The sequence below is a fragment of the Carettochelys insculpta genome, chromosome 10 (assembly GCF_033958435.1).
Source record: "Carettochelys insculpta isolate YL-2023 chromosome 10, ASM3395843v1, whole genome shotgun sequence".
Classification (NCBI taxonomy): Eukaryota; Metazoa; Chordata; order Testudines; family Carettochelyidae; genus Carettochelys; species Carettochelys insculpta.
This window is the reverse complement of record NC_134146.1, coordinates 2,110,238-2,125,669: the sequence shown is the minus strand read 5'-3', so window position 1 is coordinate 2,125,669 and position 15,432 is coordinate 2,110,238. Positions and strand designations below refer to the sequence as shown.

At 47.8% G+C, this 15,432-nt stretch overlaps 1 protein-coding gene across 1 annotated transcript in view; it reads left to right on the top strand.

Moving 5' to 3' along the window:
* The window catches only part of KY (kyphoscoliosis peptidase), a 40,206-nt gene extending 26,985 nt beyond the window's left edge, over positions 1 to 13,221 (top strand). The window contains exons 9-11 of the mRNA XM_075004179.1: positions 3,194 to 3,382; positions 5,305 to 5,495; positions 10,427 to 13,221. Coding sequence (XP_074860280.1) covers positions 3,194 to 3,382; positions 5,305 to 5,495; positions 10,427 to 11,331 — 1,285 coding nt within the window. The 3' untranslated portion in view covers positions 11,332 to 13,221. The remainder of the gene's footprint in view (positions 1 to 3,193; positions 3,383 to 5,304; positions 5,496 to 10,426) is intronic.
* The last annotated feature ends 2,211 nt before the right edge of the window (positions 13,222 to 15,432 follow it).

The following is a 15,432-nucleotide window of genomic DNA, read 5'->3' as shown; positions in this document are numbered from 1 at the left end:
ACTGGCTTCTCTAGTGGCAGTCAATGCAAAGGATGTGGCTTGCTTGCTGGGACCACTGTGAACTATTGTTTGTGACTGTGAAATAAGCAAGCATAGGACAGCCTTAGTATGGACACAGCACGTGATTCAACACGGCTTGTATGAATGCACACAAGCATTAGCACTTCCCAGATTGCAACACAATAAGTTTTCAGCAGAGCTGACTGTTGTCTCCTGAGTAGGGTCAACCCTAGAATGCCCTTATTCAGGCATTATGGAAAAGATTTTATACAGCCACTCAACTGGTCTTCTCCTTTTGCTTTCCACCTTTTCCATCCATAATAGCCCTATCCTTTTACTCTCCAATACGGAACCCCCTCCTCCATGTGCCATGGACCATTTCTGTGATCCTTCTCTGTAGCATTTCTCTCCCTTCCTATCCACCCACTCCTGTTCAGACGAACTCACCAAAATTCAGCACAGAACTGAAGGAAAAGATGTGCCATTGGGATATATAGAAACAGGGTATCATTCTCCTTATTTGCCTCCATGGTCTCTCTCTCTTTTCTAGGACAGGCCAGCATCTTACTGGTTCTCCTCTGTGCACTGAGCAGATGTTCCCACTGAAATGTCCATGGGGGTGGCATCACCACATGTAATCACCTTAATCATTTTTTCCCACCATCTACATTATTCTGAACTTCATGCCTTCATCTGCCATCTGTTGGTCCAGTCTTCTGACTTTGTGGTGTATTTCTTGAGATCCTCACAACTACCCCAGCCCGGAACAATTGGATTTATTTGTACAGGCCCTAGGAGTTGTGCGTAGACCACTCCCCTTGACCATCACAAACCTTCTCATTTCTCTCACCGCTCTGATAGTTTTACTAATCTCATCCTCAGTGGGACTGCAGGGATAGATAGTAACTATGGGCAGAATACAACTCCTGGCATTCTGTTTAAACATGTTTAACGCAGGGGTTTTCAGAGGGCTTAAGGGGATTACTCAACTCATCTATACTAGTTTGCAACTCTGACCTTCTACATTCCTTCAAGTCATTGGGCCAGTTCCTGATCTCAGTTATACCAGTGTGAATCCAAGCTGTCTCCATTCACATCAATGAGGTTACTCTAGATTTGCTGCCATGGAATAAACCAGAATTTGGCTTACATGGGATCCTAGACACTGCAGGTCATTTTCTGTGGCCTTCTGCACCATCAAAAAGATTTCTGAATGCAGTTCTCCCTCCAGTATTTACCAGCCTGTTGATTAATACCTTCATGACATACCATCCCACATTACCTCTATAGTATAGTCTATACCAGGTCAAACCATGGGTTTAATAAATGTTTACTCACATGTACCCCAAATTCTCTCTGTTTTTCTTTGAAGACCTTTAATTCTGGTCACCCTATCTATCCCTCAGGTAATACCAAGAGTCTCTGCCCTTTAATGTATTTACATTATGGTAGCATGATCCACTTCACCCTACTTGCTCCTCAGACGACCTAATTTCAGTTCCTTCATAGTATGATCAAAGATCAGGACTGGAAGACACCTCAGGAAGTCATCCAATCAAATACCCTTCTCAAGCCAGGACCAAACCCAACCCAACTCAACTTCACTGGCTCTCAATCCTTCACACTCCAGTTTTAGTATTACTGCGGTCTCCAGTTCTTCCCTAACACACCACCTTCCTCATAGGGTTTGATTCAAGGTCTACTGAGGTTGATAGAGTCCTGGGGTCCATGAACAGGGCTCCTACGCAAAACCACAACACAAACAACACATAATCCAGTTTGAGGATCCCTTATTGACCACTCTAACTTCACAGATTTATTTATGGATCAAAGAATGCCTCTCCTATGTTGTGAAGCATCAAGCATTAGTTATCCACCTTAAAATTTCTGTACATCACCTGCTGTTATCCAAATATCCATCCATCATTTTGTAGTTCTCCTTATTTCATCCATAAAAATCCTTAGTGGCTCACTGAGTTAAATTCACATTCCACAGATAATCTTGTTTCTACAGTATGCATCATTTATTACTTTAAGTATCTACTCCATTTAATACAAGATTTTTCAATGAACCAGAAAAAATTTCAGTTCCAGCATATGCAGAGGACACTCATCTGCTCAAATTAGGCAAATGTGGACAAATGGTCCACAGGATTTTCATGTGTTTAGATTCCATTTGTTCTCCCATGGCATGGACAATGATTCATGCACTATCTATTTTAATTTTATGTGCATAACAATGTCTAGTCCAGCAGATGGGTTCTCTCTCATTCTGTATAAAAATAATATGGACTGATCTTCCCCATAATCCCCTTAAAAGCACCCTCAGAGGAAAAGCTCAAAAATGTTTGTTTGTTTTTTTTTTAAAATCAATTTCCCTCAGTCTAGAAAAATCTGGGATCTCTTACTGCAACATTAAAAATCTGGACTCACTTATTTCGGAGATGAACTGTGACCAACCTGAAACCTGATGGCTGTCTCTAATTTTAGCTAACCTTGGAAGTGACTTCACTCAGCAACAAAGATGGAGGAAATCAAGAGTGTTCGGATGTTGGAGTGGATGTTGAGTGAGGGATCCCACAAGAAATAGGGAAAACAGATACCATCTCCTAAAATAGAATATACTGCCCAAGCCGGCAGGAAACGGAGTGGTCAGAGATTGATTTTACTCTATATCAGGAAGATGTCCATAGACTTTAATGCATGCTGATTCCAAGCCTCCTCTGGAGGGGTATTAACCGTCACCGCCCACTAACACAATCTGTTCAAGTCTGCTATCCGGGAAGGGCTCTAACAGAACGCTCATTTCATGACTGGCAGAGGCAGAACGCATTGCACACATGGAGATACCTGAGGGAACGCTGTGCAGCCTGGCCTGGTAGGATGGTAACTGTTGTTCAGACAACCCTAAGAAAAACAGGCCCTACACTTTAAATAGGTATTTCCAAGCTACTACAAAGCTAACGGCCTCCATGCTCTTCGGAGAACAGTATCATTCATTGGTGAGCAATGACGTCATACTGTGCAGCAGTTGGAGGACGGGAATAGGTCACTGCAGGATTCTGAGTTCTAATGCTGATGAAATCATTCGTTTTCATGCGTACCTAAGCACAGCACCACATGTTCAACTGTACAGAAATGAAAAGCCCCCCCACGAATAACATGCTGCTTTGTCATCTCCTGCTTCCCTCAGCATTGCAGGCGTACAGTGCATGAAGTTATTAGGGCCCTGTAAAGGATATGGTTACAGACCTGGACAGCCCCTTACAGAAGATAATGAGCATGCCTGGAATGCAGTTTACCTTGATGGAAGGTGGCATCTCCTGGACAGCACCTGGGGAAGCGGCATAATTGATGATTCGTGCAGCAAATTCACCTTTCAGTAGGGTACCATTTAATATTTTAATTGCCACACATGGGCCAACAAGGGAAATGAAGGAGACCAATATTTGTGGAAGGGGGGAACTGTTTGGTCTTGGATTAATTTTTTTCTGGTTGTGGGGGATGGGGGAGAAGCAGCTGCTTGTGGTTCAGTCCCTTTACTATCTGTATTTTTAACTTATGGTAAAGCCACTAAGGGACACCTTTTCAAAAGCACTGGTCTAATTAGGAGCCTCACTTCCATTTTCAAAAGCAAATTAACTCATTAGGTACCCAAGTCTGTGACAGTCAACGGGACCCACAGTGCTAAGGGTCCAATCCACAACGGTATTTAGGTGCTGAACAAAAGAACATAAGAATGGCCACAGAGAGTCTTCTGACAGTGGCCAATGCCAGGTGCCCCAGAGGAAATTAACAGGACAGGTACTCATAAAATGATCCCTCCCCTGTCACCCATTGTCAACTGCTGACAGACAGAGGCTTGGGCCACCATTCCAGCTAACAGCCATTGATGGGCCTAACCTCCATGAATTTATTCCAGCTGAAATCAAAGGGAGTTAAAGGTATTTAGGCATTTGAGGATCTGGGCCTAAGTCGCTTTTGACAACAGGACTGAGACAGTAGGGGTAAAATTTTCCAAGGCGCCTACAATTGGGCCTTGAAAGAAATAAAAGGTCAGAATCCAACAACTTGCCACAGGATTATGCTTGGGACTGAAGGAAATCCTTGCTCTTTATTGTTATCACATGAATCAGACTTTGACTACCTTTTTAAAAGATGTGAGAACATAAGCAATCAGACAACCCCAACTTCTGACAATAGATTTCCCCCGATACTTATACTGAAGTATTTGGGCTTTCAAAAATGTTTGAAACTCTTCTTTTATTCTGGGTTGACATTGACGTTCATACACCTCATTGGTTCCTTAGTCATTTCATATACTTAAATGAATGTTCAAAGCACACACTGTAAAACTACTACATCTTTATGTATTAAAAGCCTCATGGGAAAGCTTCAAGGGGTGACCACTCGATTGGCTAAAATTCCTAAAACTCACATTTTGTTAATTAAAGAGTCAGTTCCAATACCATTGCCGGGGCGGGGCGGGGGCGGTTTGCCAGTGCAGAAGGAAGCAGCAAATGAAAAACTGATGCTTTTCCCCCTCCCCAGAAAGGACACTGCTTCTTGTCTAAACAAGTATCAGCCTGATTTTCAGTGGTGCTGAACACTTACAGCCGCTGCTGGGGGGTTAGAAAACAGACCACGTGCTTCTAAGAGCACTTTGTCATTAGTTTTAAACCTGATGCAAGATTCACCCCCAAATGAATTTTAAAGGGCCATCCCTCTCAGGTCTCAAATCTGCATCTGACTCCCGTAACTTCATCTCTCAGATGACCACGTGAGGCTGCACTTTTCCGTATATAAAAGAGGGTCCTTCGAAGTGTGTTATAAATTTAAAGAAGAGAGCATCTGCAAATTAAGGTGTTGATCCTCCAAATGCTCATGTGCATGTTTAACTTTAAGCACGAAATCTTTCCCCTGACATCAGGGGGGCTCTTCAGGGTTAAAGGTAAGCATGTCTGCAAGAAGAGAGTATTAATTTGGAAGCTTGGAGGCAGGGCAGGGGTTGAATAAAGAAACATTGGCTCGTGCACTAAAGGAGGAGCTTGTTTAGGAGGTCTGGGATGCATATGCAATATAGGAACAGGCCTTTGTCCTTTCCCCCAGCCCCTCCACCAGTAACATGGCAGCACCCTATTAAAAGGGACAATAACACCAGCTGGTTATATGGTCAACATTCCACATACCACGGTCACTCCTAGCATAAGTGTTCTATTTCATTTTTCAGAGGCATGCTTGAAAAATGTTGCAAATAATTAAATACTTCCCATGTTTGTGTTAACTGCTTCTCTCTTGTTCCAGGTATAATGAGTTTTATTTTCTGACACACCCAGCCCTATTTATTAACAATCATTTCCCAGACAACAGTAACTGGCAGCTCCTGAAACCAGCTCTGACACTGAAAGAGTACGAGGGCAACATGCTATACAACTGTAACTTTTACAAGCTGGGCTTGGTGACCGCCCACCCAGACACACCTGCCTTCCAAACAGGTAAGGTAACCCAAAAGGAGACCTCACAGAATGCTCATGTTTCGTATTCATCTGGAGGAGTTACGCTTCCCACTCCCTGCTAACGCACAGGCAGTGTGAGGGGCTGTCCCGTGGGATAAACCAGAGCGACATGACGCCCAGGGGTGTAAAGAACCCCACGGAGAGCATCGCCTGTTTGCAGTTTCAGACCCAGGGGGCGGAAGCAGACGTGTCACTGCACAGGAGACTTTGCTACATATGCTAGCCCCTCTGCTACGCAGCTTGTCGTAGAATGGGCTCCCTGCACCCTCATGGCTTGGAATGGTGTGGCAGGCTGTCCTCCTCCAGCCTCCCCAAGAGCCTCTTTGGCTTTGCAGTGATCCCTCTCTGCTTGTGACTCGACCCTCCTGCCAGGTCACACAGAGTCCCACTTCTTCCAGACCAGGCAAAGAGTCCAATACACTCCAGTCAACTCATTCAGCCCGCCCCGGCTCTTCACCCCTTCCCATGCGCTGCATGGTGGCCTCCCACTGCTGTGTGGAGTAACACCTTCCAGGCCTTCCTCCCCAGTGGCTCTGTTCCCACAGATGCCATGCTACTACTCTGGACTTTTCCCCCCTCTCATCCATTTCTTCAGCTGGCTCCTTGGGCATCTGCCTCTTTTCCTAGGCCTTTACTTCACCCCCTCGGCACCAGAAAGGGACTACGAGTTCTTCCCCTCGCTCTCTGTACCTCCTTCCCTCTCTTCTCATCACCCAGCCCTCCCCCTGCTGGGCCTCCTCTGCCCACGGGCCCAGCTCACCTTCCAGGAGCAACCAGATTTATTTATTATCCTAGCTACAGTTAGTTCTTCGGTTACTTGTGTTGGATAAATACCCCATCGCACTGCTGTAAACATTGAACTCCAGCTAGAAAATAACAGTGAGTTTTTAAAAAAAAAAATTCAGGCATCTATAGCTCCACTCCGAAACCTTATAACCATAGGGGATTTTCGTAGGTCCCTCTGGCACAGAATCATAGAAGATTAGGGTTAGGAGACCTCAGGAGGTCATCTAGTCCAAACCCCTGATCAAAGCAAGACCAACCCCAACTAAATCATCCCAGACAGGGTTTTATCAACTCTGGCCTTAAAAACCTCTAAGGATGGAGATTGCACCACCTCCCTAGGCATCAGTCCTACCATTTCTTCAGGTGCTCAGTATTAATTTTAGGGTCCTTATTTTAAATCTTGGCCTTATGGTAAGGTTGCAGAAGCAGAACTGGCTCAACTGGTTAAGGAGATTCAGATAAGAGGCTGAGCACATAACGCGATTCAAAAAGGAACTGGGAAGTGCTATGAATGATAAAAGCATCCAGAATTGTCCTACTGTTGGTAACACTAATACATCAGGCCTTTAGTCAACCTTAGCTCCTGGAGAGCAGGATGAGACCTAGCATGGAGAGTAGATCATCCCACCACTTCCTAGGGTGGGACACTCAGACCTTATGCAGCAGCTGGGACTGGCCACTGTTGTATAGTGGGTCAAATTGTGTGTCTGAGCCAGCTGGCCACTTCCTGTGTCCCTAAGAATGTGGCAGCTTAAGAGGTAACATAGGGCTCCTGCAGGATCCAAGAGCCTGAACGAGCGCTATCTCATTTAATATCAGAGAATCATAGAACACTGGGACTGGAAGGGACCTCGAGAGGCCATTGAGTCCAGCCCCCTGCCCCAATGGCAGGACCAAGTACTGTCTAAACCATCCCTGATAGACATCTGTCTAACCTGTTCTTAAATATCTCCAGCCATGGAGATTCCACAACCTCCCTCGGCAATTTATTCCACTGTTTGACCACCCTGACAGGAACTTTTTCCTAATGTCCTACCTAAACCTCCCTTGCTGCAGTTTAAGCCCATTGCCTCTTGTTCTACCCTCAGAGGCCAAGCAGAACGAGTTTTCTCCCTCCTCCTTATGACTCCCTTTTAGATACCTGAAAAACCGCTATCACGTCGCCCCTCAATCTTCTCTTTTCCAAACTAAACAAGCCCAATTCTTTCAGCCTTCCTTCACAGGTCACATTCTCTAGACCTTTAATCATCCTTGTCGCTCTTTTCTGGACCCTCTCTAATTTCTCCACATCTTTCTTGAACTGTGGTGCCCAGAACTGGTCACAATACTCCACCTGAGGCCTAACCAGTGCCGAGTAGAGCGGAAGAACGACTTCTCGTGTCTTGTTCACAACACACCTGTTAATGCATCTGTAGTGGGTCAGTATGGCCTCCTGCGGACCCAGAGGCCGGGGAAGCTATGCCAAGGCCCTGGTGGGCGGGGCCGGAGTCAGGAGACCAGAGGCCCGCCCCTCAGAGGGCGGGGCCAAGGGCTAGAAGAGCCAAAGGCGGGACTTGGGCACCATTCAGCGCTGGGCCTCCGGGCAAGGAGGACGTGCCTGCACGAGCTCCCCGGGGCCAAAGGGAGAGGGCCTGCAGCCGCCCAGCCAGGCTGGAGGAGCAGGCCCCCAGAGGCTCCACGCAACTCCGCATCCGTATGCCCCAAGGAGACTACCCGGACTTCCCGGACCTACCAGGACCTTCCCGCCGGTGGAGACCCCCTGCCGTGGAAGAGGCCCCGGGAGCAGGCTGCCTCAGAGCCCCGGCGGATCCCTACAACATTCGGACCCAGGACCGCCCTGCATCTCCTGTATTGCCACCGCCTGACTACCCTAACGACGTGGTCATGGACGATTGGCCAGGGCCCCCACAGGTGGATGACCCAGAGGAGACCGACCTAGGAGGACCCCTCGACCAGATGGACTGGGACCTGCCGCCAACAGAGGGTGAGGTAGGAAGTGGCCCGGGGAACGTCGCTCACGAACCAATGGCAGTGTGTTGCGGCCTGGATCCCCACTGCCGGGGTTGCAGGTGAGCGACCCCCCCCCAGGGCCCCGGGCCGGGTCGCAGTGGAGCGGGAGGGCCTGCGACCCCCTACCCCCCTCCCTGACAGGGCCAGCCCCCGCTGAGCCTGTCTGTAGTCCCTTGTGTTGCTGCCCTGCCCCAAACTGAGGGTCGGGCCGGTGCGTATCCTTGTGTTGCTGCCCCGCCCCAAACTGAGGGCTGGGCTGGTGTTTTTCCTTTGTGTTGCTGCCCCGCCCCAAACTGAGGGTTGGGCCGGTGCTTATCCTGGTGTTGCTGCCCCGCCCCAAACTGAGGGCTGGGCTGGTGCTTGACTCTTGTGAACTGCTGCCCCGCCCTGGACTGAGGGCTGGGCCCAGAACTATATAACTCTGGTGAACTGCCGCCCGCCCTAGACCAAGGGGCTGGGCGTCACGGGACGTGTTACACGATCCCAGAATCATGTTTGCTTTTTTTGCAACAGCATCACACTGTTGACTCATATTTAGCTTGTGGTCCACTATAACCCCTAGATCCCTTTCTGCTGTAGTCATCCCTAGACAGTCTCTCCCCATTCTGTATGTATGAAACTGATTGTTCCTTCCCAAGTGGAGCACTTTGCACTTGTCCTTATTAAACTTCATCCTGTTTACCTCAGACCATTTCTCTAATTTATCCAGATGATTTTGAATTATGACCCTATCCTCCAAAGCAGTTGCAACCCCTCCCAGCTTGGTATCACCTGCAAACTTAATAAGCGTACTTTCTATGCCAATATCTAAATCATTGATGAAGATATTGAACAGAACCGGTCCTAACACAGACCCCTGCGGAACCCCACTTGTTGTACTTTTTCAGCAGGATTGAGAACCATTAAGAACTACTCTCTGGGTACGGTTATCCAGCCAGTTATGCACCCACCTTACAGTAGTCTCATCTACATTGCATTTGCCTACTTTTTTTATAAGAATATCATGCGAGACCTTATCAAACGCTTTAGTAAAGTCTAGTTATACCACATCTACCACTTCTCCCCCATCCACAAGGCTCGTTATCCTATCAAAGAAAGCTATCAGATTAGTTTGACATGATTTGTTCTTTACAAATCCATGCTGGCTGTTCCCTGTCACCTTACCACCTTCCAAGTGCTTGCAGATGATTTCTTTAATTACCTGCTCCATTATCTTTCCTGGCACAGAAGTTAAGCTGACTGGCCTGTAGTTTCCTGGGTTATTCTTATTCCTCTTTTCATAGGTGGGCACTAGATTTGCCCTTTTCCAGTCTTTTGGAATCTCTCCTGTCTCCCATGATTTTTCCAAAGATGATAGACAAAGGCTCAGATACCTCCTCTATCAGCTCCTTGGGTATTCTAGGATGCATTTCATCAGGCCCTGGTGACTTGCAGATATCTAATTTTCCTAAGTGATTTTTAACTTGTTCTTTTTTTTATTTCAACTTCTAACCCTACCCCTTTCCCACCAGCATTCACTATGTTGGCCATTCCTTCATCAGACTTCTCAGTGAAGACCAAAACGAAGAAGTCATTAAGCATCTCTGTCATTTCCAAGTTCCCTGTTACTGTTTCTCCCTCCTCACTGAGCAATGGCTCTACCCTGTCCCTGGTCTTCCTCTTGTTTCTAATACATTTATAAAAAGCCTTCTTGTTTCCCTTTATGCCTGTAGCTAGTTTGAGCTCATTTTGTGCCTTAGCCCTTCTAATCTTGCTCCTGCATGCTCGTGTTGTTTGCCTATATTCATCCTTTGTAATTTGTCCTTGTTTCCATTTTTTATACGATTCCTTTTTTATTTTGAGATCATGCAAGATCCCCTGGTTAAGCCAAGGCGGTCTTTTGCCAAAACAGGATAAACGAGTGTCACAAAGCAACTACCCCCATCTTGTTCCTTGACAGGGGCACCAACTTGGCTGGTGGTTGACAAGTTAGAACCAGTCAACAACAGCCCTTCTGTGTCACTCGCTGGTGATCCTTTGGGACACTCAGGCCTTCAGGTCCTACGAGGGATGTAGGTAATATACACAGATTGGTGGAAACTCCTGAACAGTGTCTTTTCTTTGTTTTTTCACAGTAAATGGAAAAGCAGCCATTTCCATTGCGAGCCGTGCACCGCTATCATTTATGTTTCACCTGAACGGAATCGAGGAACACGGCTTAATGACACTAAAAAAGAATGGGATGAAGCTGGAGATCTACCCCCAGAAGACTGGGAATCACAAGGTACGCATCTTTGCCAAGCCCCCCAAAGGCTCTGAGAATCAGTACAATGGCGTGCTAGAATACACCCTGGAGTGCAGCTCTGTGGACACAAACATGTGTTTCCCAAAAGACTTGCACCAGCCTGTTGGACCCAGCTGGTACACAGAGCGGCAAGGATTCCTGAGGCCATCGCACCCTGACCCCATCATTCACACCAGCGATGGGCAGTGTGCCATAACATTCACCCTGGGTAAAGACCTAAGTGTCCTACCCTCGCTGCATTCAGACAATACCAGCTTGACCGAGGATATGACAAGACGACACGTCATGCAAATCCGTCGTGGAAACCAAATTGAATTTAAGATCCGTCTCCCCCATGCAGGAAAGTTTGTTCTTAAAATCTTTGCCAAGAAGAAGTCAGATCCAGGAAATTACACATACATATTCAACTACCTCATCTCCTGCCCGAACACCAAAGTGACGTGGCCGCTCTTTCCACAGAATTATAACAACTGGGCCGAAGGCTATGAACTACTGGAGCCACTTGCTGGGATACTGCCAGCCAATAGCAATGTTCAGTTTAAAATCAAGTTGCATAGTATAGTAAAGGCCCTTGTTCAGGCTGCAAACACGTCTCGTCTGACCTTGAGTAAAGATGGCTATTGGAAGGGAACCTGTAACACTTCTGGCTGCACAGAGGTGTTTGTCATGGTGCAAGAGAATGCCAATCACAAATTCTACTCATACATCCTGAAATATGAAGTGGAGACTCAGTAAACCCTTCTCCCGTTCCTTTCATCAGCTTGCACAATCCAACCACACGTCACAATGGCCAAAACCCACATCCTTTTGTGCGCCCATTGGCTTTCTCTCCAAATTTTTTATTCCAACACACACACACAATTACATTTAGTTATCTCTGGAGAGCCAATGCAATACTACAATATCACAGCTAGCAAAAATCTTTAACTATTACAAAGGGCGCAGCTGTGTAGAGATTTCAAATTAATTACAGGCACGGCTAGGTTACACCTTCCAGAGAAATGGCTTGAGGGAAGCGATTGACTTTTTACGTCCACGGTTCATTAACATTTCAGCAGTAATTGTTGGTTTCTGAATCATCATGCCTCACCCGAAAGGTTTATCGGGGTTACTCTGAGAAGAACCTGAACACTCATGGGATAGAGAAAAGAAAGCACCTTCCACTTTTTCAATAGGACTCTGCAGTAACTTAAGAATTTTTCTGTGCATCTCTAGCGTAGCAGAAATATTCCGGGGAAGAGAAATGCTACTGAAAGAAGTTATACTAAGTGAAGGCTGTCTTGTGCACTTCATTGTCTTACAAACTTCAGTAATACTGCGAAATTTACTTTTTACACTTGCTCTGCAATTCAATAAAATATTAATTTTATCACTGAGATGTTAGAGCTGTAAATACTTTTTATGTAAAAGGTGGTATTTATCACACTGCAATTGTCTTATCTCAAATCACACACACATAGTCACAGTTCAACCAGGAATAACGTTTGTTCTTAAAGCCAATGCTTAAAAAGAGCCTGTCCGTCCAAGACACAACTGCTGAACGTGATTGGCTATCCGGAGTATTGCCCTGACAAGCATAATGAGTGGAACTCTGGATCTGTACAGAAACACATCATTGTTAATATCCTACAAGAAACCATAATTTTGACAGATGCTTTATTCAAAGAAGGACTTCCATGCAGAAGGCAAGAGGAGTGGTCTAGCTGATTTCACTTTTAATAGCCAAAGAAATAAAAACAATCTACAAAATACACTTCACTTTCATTAAGATGTCCATATGCATATATTTCTGTATGCATATAATAGAAGATATACCCAGCATGGCTCAGGCCCTTTGTGGGTGGGGAGCTGGGGATGCAAAAGCCAGGGAAGAAGGTGCAGGTCTCAGGGCAGTGGGTGCAGGAATCAAGCCAGGGTTGGGGGTGGCTGGGCATTGTTCCCCATGGCCAGCCCAGGGTGGTGGGGGCCACGCTGCCCAGATGGCAGCTGCTCCCCTGCTCTCCAGGGCTGTTGGTGGCAAGCTTGTTTGCTGCCTTCCCTGTAGTCATTCTGGAGTACAGCTGTCCCTCCAGACCTCTCCCTTTCCATTTGATGAGAAGCACTCCCATTCCAGGCACATCCCGTGTTCCTGACACAACCAAACCCGACCTTGCTTTAAGCTAGGAAAAGAGGAAGTTGCATGCTGAATTTGGTGGTCCTAGCTCTTACCGTTCAGGAGGCGTTCTTGAACAGACAGACTCACGGGCAGATGGGCAGAAATGCTTGCAGATATACAGCAGATTTCAGTATGTTCCAAGGGTTATGGTTTTGTTTGAACTTGTTCCCCCCGCCCCGGCCCCAAACAGTTATAAATCCTCTTGCTGTGGACAGTAATCCTTCCACTTACATGGCGGTTGCATCCTGGGCAACCACTGAATAAATCGAATTTCGTGTAACTTGGGGGAGGGTTCGGGGGAGCAGGCAGCTGGGGAAAGTGGGGGGGCACCACATGGCCCCTGGTTTCTCCCAGCTGGGGGGGACACAGCTGCTTGCACCGTGGTTACTCAGAAACCGTGCCGCAAGCAGCTGTGTGCTCACCAGGCTCCCCAGCTGTGAGAGCCTGCGCCGCAAGCAGCTGTCCGTCAGGGACGGCAGCCGGACTCTCGCCTGCTGCCCTGACAGGAGCAGGAGACTGCTCCTCTCTGGGGTGGCAAGGGTCAGGCTGCTGCCCCTGACGGTAGCAGTTTCCCCACTCCTGTCAGGGACGGTAGCCTGTCAGTTTCCCTGCGTCCTGCCAGGGACGGTAGTCTGACTCACGTCTGCAGCCCTGACAGGAGCAAGGCGGCAGTCGCGTTAACCCATGGCTCGTGCAACTTCATTGCGTGTATCTCCAGGGTTTACCCTACTGCGCTCACGGAGCAATCTGAACGCCTTCCGGTGGCTAAAAATCACCCTCTGGCAATCCCTCTTCCCAGAGCGCCAGGGAAAGCAATGCTGTGGGGGACTGTGCTGTGGGCAGGGGACTCCATGCAGCACGGAAGAGCAAGGCAAAGCCCACCTCATGCAGCTCCCTGTTCCTGGCCTGTAACAGGGCTGGGTGGATTGGCAGCAGCTCCCCCCAGGAGTGCTAATGGTGCTACCCTCACCAGTCGGGAGCTGGCTCGCTGGAGAGCAGAGTGCCTAATGCTGCACAGATGCAGACTGCAGGGAAACTTGGGTCTGTTTGCTCCAAGGAGCTCTGGGGAGCCTGAGCCAAGACCTTCTGACACCACCAGCATGTGCCTTGGGTGAACTAAACCCAGCTTTCTTTTGGCCTCTGGCAGAGGACGGCCTTTTCTGTGGGGTCACAGCTTTCCGCTGGAGAAGGTCACAAGGTTGGAAACAGCTCTCCAATTTCATACAACCAGATCCTCACAGATGCTTCAGCTCCACCCAGATAGATGCAGCCCATTGGGTGAGCTGCTCTCTCTCCAGCTGGCTGTTAGCCACTGGGAGTTTCAACATCTAGAGAGAGTAATCTGGCACGCTGATGTACACCTGTTCCAGCCAATCATCACTGCAGCAGAACCCAGGGTGGCCAGAGCTGGGGCTGCCAGAGAGAGGCAGACTGCAGTTCCAGGGCCAGTCCTACAGCCTTCCCTTGCTCCCAGCAAGTGCTCCCGCTTGGCGTCTGGCACCTAGCCTCCTATTTCCCGCCCCAGGCCAACACAGAGATGCAGGTTGCACCAAGGGTGCTGGAACAATTTCTCTAGTGGGGGTGCTGAGTGCCATTGAACCAAAACTTTAGATAATGAAAACCACTTCAAGCCTGGGGCAAGCAGTACCCTCTGCACTCCTAGTTCCAGCACTTACGGGTTGCTCCCAGAAGCCTGTCCTTGCCCCCATGTTTTGACTGCAGCATCATCCCTGCGAACAGCTAGAGGAAAACAAGGCTCTGGCTCCCCGTCCCTATAGTCTGCTTGTCGTGAGAAAGTCCCCTCGGCTGTCACTCAGCAGGTAAGGTGGCAGGGGCAAGGGAGCTGGAATGGGGGCAGGAGAAGCCAGAACAGATTCATGTAACAGATGGTCTCAGCGAGCAACAGCAGTACAAAGAAATTTCCCCGAGGTAGAAAAAAAAGGTTTCTTTGGACAGATTTCCCATTACCCCTCGTGAGACTAGTCTGTGGGACTCACTGTCTCCCGTTATTACCTTCAGTACAGCCAGTCCCCTTTTTCTAGTCTCATGCCCTTGCTGTCGACTCCCATCCCCCCCGGATTAAGCAGATGCAGGACTAGGTGTTGTATCGCATACCAAGAAAGAGTTCACTTCTGATGCCCTCTCACATACCCAGCGAGACCAACATTGAAAGTGGTGCCAAGATGGCACCTTTCCCTTTCACTAGACTAGAAACCAGGGCACAACTCACTTCAGATAGATGTCCACATTTTTTTCTAAATGAAACACAAGGCAAACGTCTGTCTCAGCCTTCCACCTGCCTGGGAAATTCTTCGGGGTTATTAAAAGGATGAGTTCACAGACAAACAACCCTCCAGCTTCATGAATTAAGAAAATGCTGGGCGCACGTCCTTACTGTGAGGTAGCGTTCCACGTTCGGAAGGCATAACTGAACGCAGGGACACTTTGCAGCCCCAAAATAAAAGTGCCGTAAAGCTTAGACTAGTTGTGCCATCTCTCTGTAGGATAAACAGCCCTATTCCTCCTCCCCAGAAAACAACAGGCACCCTACTCTGTTTTGAAGCACACATTGCTAATTAGTCAACTCTTCCCCACCAATTCAAATGGACTATTATCCTTCCGTCGGAAAGGAGGCTGGGAGAGTTTCTGTCACCTTGTGCCACGCAGAGTAATTACTGTGA